General features: G+C 40.7%; 1 protein-coding gene across 1 annotated transcript in view; it reads right to left on the bottom strand.

Moving 5' to 3' along the window:
• Positions 1 to 3,502: 3,502 nt before the first annotated feature.
• The window catches only part of LOC104624997 (laminin subunit alpha-2-like), a gene marked incomplete at its 5' end in the record, with an annotated part of 82,560 nt that continues 76,262 nt past the window's right edge, over positions 3,503 to 9,800 (bottom strand). The window contains 4 exons of the mRNA XM_010292513.1: positions 3,503 to 3,765; positions 6,224 to 6,446; positions 7,616 to 7,746; positions 8,106 to 8,259. Coding sequence (XP_010290815.1) covers positions 3,608 to 3,765; positions 6,224 to 6,446; positions 7,616 to 7,746; positions 8,106 to 8,259 — 666 coding nt within the window. The remainder of the gene's footprint in view (positions 3,766 to 6,223; positions 6,447 to 7,615; positions 7,747 to 8,105; positions 8,260 to 9,800) is intronic.

The raw sequence follows: 9,800 nt of genomic DNA, 5'->3' as shown, positions 1-9,800 counted from the left end.
CATTCCTGGTGGTTTCTATGTTAAAAGGGAGACAGGAAAAATGGTTTGGATTTTTAAGCATTTTAAGTTTTTCTTGCAGATTCTAAAGAAAAATACTAAGCCAGCAAAATGTTTTTCACTTTATAAGCTTCTGTAAAGAGCTGAAAGTATGATTTGATAGAAAGAACAAGTAAATTACTCTTTACAGAGAGTCTAAGTTGAAAACTGGTTGTATTTGAAATCAAAACCCCGATTAATTTCATACATAGCAGTGTGCCTAAAGCTAGAGATGAAGAGGGATTTGTCCTGTTCAGAGAGAATGCTTGTCATAAATGCCTAAAAGTGACCTCAGTCAACAGGGTCAATCTTAAACACAATCTTAAAAACATGTGGACGTGAAGTCTTTAGTTTTGAAATTTAGCAGCAAAGAGTATTTAATGGGTGCACAAAAAAAGGTGGATTTCTTCCTTACAGAATTTTTTACTGCCAACATAAGGATTTAAATACTTGTGTTCTGTAGATGTGTATTAGCTTGCAGTCTTGAACTGGGAAATTACATTGCTTCTGGCACAGTCATCAGTGATGTAATCTCTAGCAGTTTGCATATGGCTCTGAGGCTCACAGCCTGCTATTTTCAGGCAATTTTATCGATGAATCTGTTGTATGGTAAAAGGTAATAATAGGGAGCGGGTATCATTCCCAGATGCTCTGCTGAATCTTCAAAGGCAGAAAACTTTACTAACAGTACGTGGTGCATCCACTCAGTGATCTACGAAAACAAATTAGGCAGGTTTTTCTGTTTCCTCTTAGCTTGGCTGTTTGCTGAAGTAGCTGTTGTTTCAGCCTACTGAATTTATTTCCTTTAGCAGAGGACAGCAGCTGGCTGATTCTTTCCACCCAAAAGTTCAAGAAATGTAATAATGTGTGTTGTTTCATTGTTTTTGCTGTGTCCCACACATTCCTGCAAGGCTATGCAAGGGAGAAATAATTCAACAGAGCAAAGAACATAAAGGCCTCTTTTTTTTTTTTTTTCTTTCCATTTCTTTTATGCAGAAACTCTACTATTTGTTTCTAAGGCAAAGACATCTTTATGTGAAAGACCATTGCTGATGCAGCACTGAGCAGAGCAGCAATTTCCTGCCTCTGAGGCAGGGCGCGGTATTAATTCATGGCGTTCTAGTCTCAGTTGTTTGAATTTCCCTTGTGTCTTCAAGTCTAAAAAAAAAAAAAACCACCCGAAAACCCCAAAACTTTGCAAGCACGTTTAGATTAAAAAGAATCCAACATGCTGGATAGAACCTAGAGCCTAGGAAATAGGTGTCTAAACTAGGTAATGCCTGTGGGTGTAACGGGCCAAGCGGCTTGGCTGTTCTGTGTGTTGTGAGAAATTCATGACGATAACATACGTCCCCCTGCAGAAAAGTATTTAGGCTTCATTTGTCCATATTTTTCAAGAATTTTGGAAATACTCAACTGTTTTTGAAGTGTTATGGCCTATTTTTCTTAATCTACTGAAACTATCCTGAAATATTATAGGGATGAGAGTAGGTAATACGAGGGACATAAAAAGAATAAAATAGAAACATTTTAATATTTTACAGCGTGTGTGTGTTAGTCACACTAGGAGAAGGTGGAAGTTGTAGTAGGACAGTACATGTCCCATAATTAGGCTTTTTCGGAGACAATGGCATGCTTTACTAATTCTTAGCACTTTGAATGTGTGTAATGTTGCACAGCCATTAACTTTGTTAACATTAAAGGGCCAGTTGCAAGTGAAACTAGAATACTTGCTGAAGTCAATTACTTCAGGGCTTCACTGCAGCTGGATGGTTTTCTTCAGGTGTATCTGATGAACGTTGGACTCCCCAGATCATCAGAGTGGCAATATACATATTTATTACAATCTCTTTAATGCAGTTTCCTAGTGTAAAGCTGCTTATTCCATGGCAGTCTAGAGAAACACCGTATGCCAAATAAGCCTTCTGTAAAGTACAAAGCACTCCTGCAGGAGGGCTCTCTGGTAGCACAAATTTTGCAGATACCCTATGCACAAATTTTGTAGCTAGCCTTTTTTTCAGTCATGTCAGAAATTCTGAAAAAGTGTATTCAAAGCTCACTGTGGGCAGAAAAAAAATAATTTGAAAAACCTTTTTCTTTTCATTGCATGGTTGTGCTACCTTACTGCTAGATTTTTTCTGTTTTTCTCTTTTGTGTAGGGAGTTGTTTTTACATCTCTACAGTACATGTTCTGCATGTCCAAGCACAACCTTTGCAAAAGTGGAGTTTAACAATTTGAAACAATCCATAGAAAAGATAATCCACACTTCGGTGATGATTTCACAGTCCTCTAAAATGTACAAAGCACTGAGGAAAATCACCGGGATTTGGCATGTTAGTGAGAACCTGGGAAGCAACTTTCCTCTCCCCATCTATGTTTAAACTGCTCTCCACAGAACACTCAAAATTTTATTTAGGAAGATCTGGGGTGGCTTCTGCATTCAGAATGAGTCACAAACGGACAGCATCAAGCAGAAGCATTAGAGTCTAACTTTGGAAGGTGCTCTTACGTTAAAAAGATAGCAGTAGAGATTAGCGACGTGTGCCATGCTAATAACCTCTGGGATTCTCCTGCTGCGCACCCCTGCTGCTCCGGTGCAGTAGTGTCGGATCTCGCCTTCCTTCATAAACTTGGCTTGTGAATTTTGCTATGTGTAGCTTCAGTATCGTGTAGTTGGAGAGGGGGGCAGCACCAAACTTTGTTTATTAAGGATCATTTAAAACTGTATTTCCAGGTAAGTGATAGAACCTGGTTCTATTCCTCCTATTACAGACTACATTTTTTACCAACATGAAATAACATAATCTCTCTTAAAATCCACTGCTGTTCAAATGGTATAGCAGGGATTTTAGGTGCAACATTTACTTCAATAATTCTAGATAAATTGGGCAAGCAGTAACATTCTCCTTCCCTTTGTTTGGTTCCATGGCTACAGCATGACTGCAGCCATGTAGACTATATACAATTTTGAATTTCTCAGTGAAATTTTCACAGGAAATACTATGGTCAGAAAAATTTTCTAAAATCTCTTCGGAGTGACCAAAGGAAACTTTTTTGAAGCAAGGTAATAATGCCCGTTTCTAATGGACAGAGGTGTGCATGCACACAAGTGCACTGTATTTAGAATGGTAAAGGAACACAAGTTTACAGATCTACCTCACCAAAAGTATTTAGGGAGCATTTCAAGGAGCTGGACTCAATGACCCTTATGGGTCTCTTCCAACTTGAGATATTCTATAATCCTAAGTTCATAGGAAAGGAGCACCCTGCATAATATGTCGTCTCACTCATCAGATGAATGATGAAACATTTCCATTTCGAGCTGTAAGGAAAGAGATGGATAAAAATTATTTCTTTAGTCCCTTAATGAAGGGGGTGGGGGGAAAGGATTAGTTCTTGCATTCTTGGGAGATAGATACCTTGAAATAGCCATTTGTATATACCAAAAACAATACTCAAATACTTGCATAAAGACATTTTATTATGAATGCAATGTGTATATAGATTTTTTTTTTTTCTTTTTTAATCTGAGGTGCTTATATAAACAGACCCATATCGGCTGAATGCCAGTTAGTTTGCAGGGCATGACAGCGGTTGAACACCCTTCAGCTCCAAAGCTTTGCTGAAGTTAATCTCTTGAGGTTTAGCAGTACCCTTGGTGAGCTTCAGAAATCGAATACATCCTTTAAAACGGATATTAGTAGTCAGCCCAAACTGGGTCACACCATCTAAAGGAAGAAGGAAAAAAAAAAAAAAAAAGGCAAAAGGAATGTTAGTTTGAGTTGATACTTAAATTTGTTCTTTGAGAGTCCTGCAGGAGAATAGATGTCCCCAGCAGCAATACATTAATATCTTTTATTTGCTCTGTCTTCTTTATTCAAAGAAGACAAACATTATGTGTAAATGTGATAAATGCTTATGCTAGTGGTAACAATCCAGTCTTTTATTTTTCTGCCCTAGCATGACAGTGGCAGAATCTGAACACATTTAAACTGCCATTGTAAACCATGTAACTCAGCTCTGTGACACAGAGAAAATTAAGTGAAATGGCCAAATGGCAGCTTGCTACCTATAAATGGTGTATGATGCATACATGCTAGTCCTGCAGATCTCCAATTTCTCAAGGTATTTGTCCACAGAATAACAGAGCAAAAAAATTGATGCCCTAACATCATGAGGAAGTCAGGTCCTCAGTATGGACTTCAGGTGTCATTTAAGGAATGGTTTTGAGAGTTTTCAAGCATTCTGTTTATGTTGTTTGGTTGTTTGTTTTTTTTTTCCTTGCTGATAGTGAATCCAGAGATTTGAATACATCCCTTTCACTGAAGAAGGAGGGGATGGACGTGAGGGTTGGTTTGACTGTGAAGCTGGAAATATTTCTCTCAACTGATTGAAATTCATGGCTCAGCTTGTTTCTCAGTGTTCTTCCAAGTGAAAAAGTGGCTACAGGGCTCCACTCCGATACAAATCTATGTGACTGATAAAGTAAAGGTTACAGACATAACTTTACACCTGCAGAGGACTGACTGGCTGCAGCATTATGCTGTTTCACAGAGGATGAGATCGTTGGATCCATCTGTCCCTGCCTGCTCAGGGAAGAGTGATAGTAGGAGATGAGTAATAGCTTTTATTGCCTGTGCTCTGGTAGTGAAAATGTTCTCCACACAGGAAATTCTCCACCAGCTAATTCTAGCTGGTTTACAACTGTTTTGCCAGAAGAAGCTGCAAGAGGACTGGAAAATACAAACGCTTACTAATTTTACAAAATCTCATGATACTGTGTTTTAAATTTGTGATGAGGCTGTCTTGGTGTTGGGAATGTTAAAACAAATTTTGGATGAGCTAGACTACACAGCAAGAGAAGTGTGAGGTGTTTAAACGTGTATGTAATTTTATTAAATCATCTCATAACTTGCAATGTGGCTGAACTCAGGAATATTGCTTCAACGTGATGTAAGTGTAGGCTTGTTTTGTACAGATTGCAGTGTTACTTCCATTTGTTTCTCTTTTTATTTTCCTCTTGTACAGTCCAGAATGAGACAGTAACTCCATCTGCAGTGTTTCTTTAGTGCTAGCTCCTATGCTAGCATCCTGTTTTGTTATAAAAAGGCTGCCACAAAGCTGTTTTCCTTCTGGCACAAAGTTGTTGGTCCTTATCGATAAGTCACTATGACTGAAATACAACTCTCATTATCTCAGTATCAAGAACACTTTTGAAAATGTTCTGAAGCTTGAGAGAAGGCTTTTTGGGTGCACTGTATTGCACAAAACAACTTCCAGGAAATCATTTAGGAATTAACTCAGGAGCATCTTGCCATTGACCTCAGTATGCACTAGAGCAGACACACACTGCAAACGCACTTAGCTTTTTTGTTTGCAAGCTGGAGGGACACTTTATTATAAATGCAACCAGATTGCCACTTTGTAAACACTTAAGTGTGTTTTCAGCAAGTGAACTGCTATTAGATAAGCTTGCTGATTGTCTATAAATGGATGAATATTAGCATTCATTATCAGCTTAGTAGAAGATGAAACAAGCTACAGAGCTCAGCCCAGTTCTGCGTCCTGTTCAATTACCTCTGCCTGAAGCAAGTTCTCTCGAGGACTTCCAGAATATTAAGTAGAAAATTTTGATCCCCCCCTCCCCCCCCCTTTAAAAACCACTAGACCACATCCTAGAGCAAAGGCATTCAACAGAAAGAGGTGGTATTCTCTCACCTCTCTGTGCAAGCTGTTGTACACATTGCTCAGGTTTTACAGGCTGATTGACACATACCCAGTGCCCTGCCCTCCCAAGGGCATATATGCATTCTTTAGTTAAATTTAAATTTGCCAAATGCTGTTACTATTGAAACATAACTATTAAACGACAACTAAAGAGAAAGTTTTAAGAGGGAAGCTCTGTGTGTGTGGGCAGCGGAAGGCAGAAAGTCTGCCTGCTCCTCTGTGACTGTGCCTACCTCTGAGATCGGCCAGCGGGATCTGTGAGAGTCCCTTGGTGCTGCAGAACTTCTCATTCTTAAATGCAGCTGGATGCAGAAATGAGCACCCATGCCAACTGATACAAACTTAGACAGTCTTGTCCATCAACTTTAACACACTAGTCCCAAATTTGTTATTTAAGACATTGCCAAGGTAGTGTTGCTAGAGCACAAGTAAAGCATCATTTGTGAGTTAAATGCTCACCAGGATATCCACCGACGTAGACAGGGTCGTTAGTGTCTGCTGAGGTTGAGGCCCTGTTTGGGCTGTTACCATCCACCTGTCTGTCATCCACAGTCAGCTCTAAATGGTGTTTGATCTTGCTTGCAAGAACCTTGTGCCACTGTCCGTCACACAAGCTGCCTGGTGTATCGGGCTCATAGATAGCAGAGAATCGGCCTGCACCATTGTCAACGTGAAACATCACCTGAAAAGGGTGACGTGAAAGTCAGATAGTTCTCAAAACAGTTCTATATTTCTTATTTTTATTATGTTTTTGTTTATTTCAATCAACATGCTCTGACTGCACACTCTAAAGCTCAGTTTTGTAGGAGACTCTATGTGGATTGCTGTCCCTCTGCATAGTCTTACTGGGGTTTGGGTTATGTCACAGAGATAAACACTAGTGGAAATATGCAAAATTGTTGTATAGGTTGTCATTTTTCCATTTTTGCCTTAGTTTTTGAGGTCCCCCTGAAAAAACAGCTCTTTATAGTGATAGACTACTAACTGGTTTACCAGATTGGGAAATAAGTTATATACAAGAAACTAGTATTTTTAATGATTAAACCCTTTCCTCAAAACATTTCATACTCTCACTAATTTAAGTCCTGATGTTGCAGTTTTAGGAAACTCAAGTGTTACACAATTTTTTAAAATAAATTTGTAAAAGTGTAGAGCCTCTTGATGTATGGGAGGTGGCAAGTGCTGCAGAAAAGAGAGCCCTGATGATGACTGAGATAACTTGAGACTGGGGTACTAAGCTTGCACTTAAACTGCCTGTGCTTTTTAAAAACAATCTGTATAAAAAGACAAAAATCATAGAATAGTTTGGGTTGGAAGGGACCTTTAAAGGCCTTCTAGTCCAACCCCCCTGCAGTGAGCAGGGACATCTGCAACTAGTTCAGGTTGCTCAGAGCCCGTCCAACCCAACTGTGAATGTTTCCAGGGACGGGGCATCTACCACCTCTCTGGGCAACCTGGGCCAGGGTTTCACCACCCTCACTGTGAAAAATTCTTTCCTGATATCTAGTGTAAACCTACTCTCTTTTATTTTAAAACCATTACCCCTTGTCCTACTGCATTTAGGCCCTGCTAAAAAGTCTGTCCCCATGTTTCTTATAAGCCCCCTTTAAGTACTGGAAGGCTGCAAGAAGGTCTCCCTGGAGCCTTCTCTTGTCCAGGCTGAACAACCCCAACTCTCTCAGCCTGTCCTCATAGCAGACGTGTTCCATCCCTCTGATCATTTTTGTGGCCCTCCTCTGGACCTGCTCCAACAGGTCCATGTCTTTCCTGTGCTGAAGGCTCCAGAGCTGGATGCAGGACTCCAGGTGGGGTCTAACCAGAGCAGAGATGCAAAAATGCTTTGCTACTCACTTTTCCATCTACTAGTTCTATGCCAAGCCCATCCATTTTCTGGCTGCTGACTCCTAGGAGAACACCGTTCATTCGTGTTGTGCGGAATTCAAATTCCATGAGCAGGTCTGTTCCCACTTTGTATGCACCAACTTGGAGAGAAAAAGAAAAGCATAACAAAGCGAAGAAAAGTATTTAATACATTATTCCTAATAATCACACAAAGTGTATTGCCAGTAATACAAGGTAACTAACGCAGCATTATCACTGCTCTCCATTTCATGTGAAATCGCATAAGTAACTGTTACCGTGGCTGGGTTTAGTGTGAGACCTTGCTAAAAAGTCATATAGTGTGTTCCTAGGCAAGATAACTAAAAATGATCAGCGAGAGTTTCAAGTATTGGTCTCGCTTTGCCACCAGTCAATAGGAGTTAGGTAGCACTGGAAAAAATGAAAACAGCATCTCCTCTTTCTCTGTTCTTTGCCTACCAGCAGAATTGCTCTTTGTTACCTGTTTTGGCAAAGCCTGTTCCATCGAAGTATGTTCCTTTCTGTGCATTGACAAAGCATTTTCCAACATTGAAGCTGGAAGTTGGATTATCCAGGTCAACAGGTGATTCTGTCATTTTAAAATTCCTGATGCAGCCATCGATGCTATAGGTGACCTGCATTCAATATTTCAAACAAAACACGTAACTGTGCAAAGCAAGTGGAAGTGCTCAGAATAAAGGCCTGAAGTGTGTCATCAAAAAGTTCCTTTCCGCTGCTTCTCTTCTGAATTTATGGAGCTGAATAAAACTTGAATTTTACATGGCTAATCCTTAATATCTTATTGTAATTGGAATCTAATCTCAGCCACGCTGAGGATGAATTACGTTACTTTTCAGGGATGTGATCTGAGTCACATCTATTTGGCTTAATGGAGGGAACATAAAATAATACACTGCATAATGAAACATAGCAAATTACATCAGCAATGCAGGAATTTAATGGCCTATACTTTACCTTTTTAATGGACTAGGTTATGGGGTTTGCGAGTAGATGAAGATACTGGATATAGTTCTCTGGGCTGCGGGTAATTTTACTAGAGTTCCCCCCCCGCCCCCCCCTTTAATCACTTTACTATGGGCCTAACGTTGCATAGTGAGACAGAGCTAACGCGGGCACACAGCTACTAAAATGAACAAAGCCCCTATGTAAAGGTTGTTGCCCGTACATAGTTCTTCGTATAATAACCGTACACAGGGCTGTTGGCCAGAGGGGCAGGTGGGGCCGGGGCGTGCTTGGGTGCCTGGCGGCTCCCGTGCGGGGTAGCAAACTGCAGCTCCAGTTTGGCTTCTGCGCTGGGGGCACGTCACTGTGCCTCCGAGGAGTGGCATGTGCACGCTTAAGCTGGTGGTGTAAGCAAGGGAGATCCTGCCTGGGGCAGGAGTGAGAGGCCGGCCAGGCTACACCCCGGGTTGCCCCGGGGCGCAGCTGTGTGATCTGTGCATCCCGGTGGGACCTCTGAGAGCCACGGGCATCTCCCCGCCCTGTGAACTGCCCCCAGAGCTCTCCCTCCCTTTGCTCTCGGAGGTGGGCAGCAGCTGCGTTTTGGTTCTCAGCTTTAGACAGAGGCTTTGATCTTTGACTTAGAGTTAGGAAGATTTATCCCTGGTATCGGTGGGAGAGAGGAAAATGACAAACGTGTACTTTGAGGAAGAAAAGGAAGACATATTCATAAGCAATGAAGTAGGAGGGAAGAAAATAAAAATCAGCACATAAAATACAGGGGAGAAATGTGTATAAATACAGAAAGAAGAAAGGCACACCTGCAGAGGGAAGCCTTGACTCTGCACACCACCTCCTCTAACAATATCCTGACCAGTAATTTGAAAGAATTTCCAAAGAATTTCTTTCCTTGTAAATCACAGCTGGGTGTACTGTGAAATTATATAGCTTATTACTGCTAAATACACTTGTACAAAGCCTTCATGAGAACTTGAGCAATGTCACGGAATAAACTCAGTTCTGAGCTGAGCAAAGCTTTCTGTCAGCTTCTTCATAAATAAATAGATCGTTTTCTAATTTCTAAGTGAAAGTAATCTCCAGACCAACAGGTTTTGTTACCAAAAAAGAAAAACACAACAAAAGGAAACAAATCTTGCCATATTCACTGCGAGAATAAATCACAGAAATGCAAGATGTGTACACAACTTGATAACAT

This window comes from Phaethon lepturus, unplaced genomic scaffold, assembly GCF_000687285.1.
Source record: "Phaethon lepturus isolate BGI_N335 unplaced genomic scaffold, ASM68728v1 scaffold43818, whole genome shotgun sequence".
NCBI lineage: Eukaryota > Metazoa > Chordata > Aves > Phaethontiformes > Phaethontidae > Phaethon > Phaethon lepturus.
Note: the sequence above shows the minus strand (reverse complement) of the source record. Positions and strands in the feature narration are given on the sequence as shown.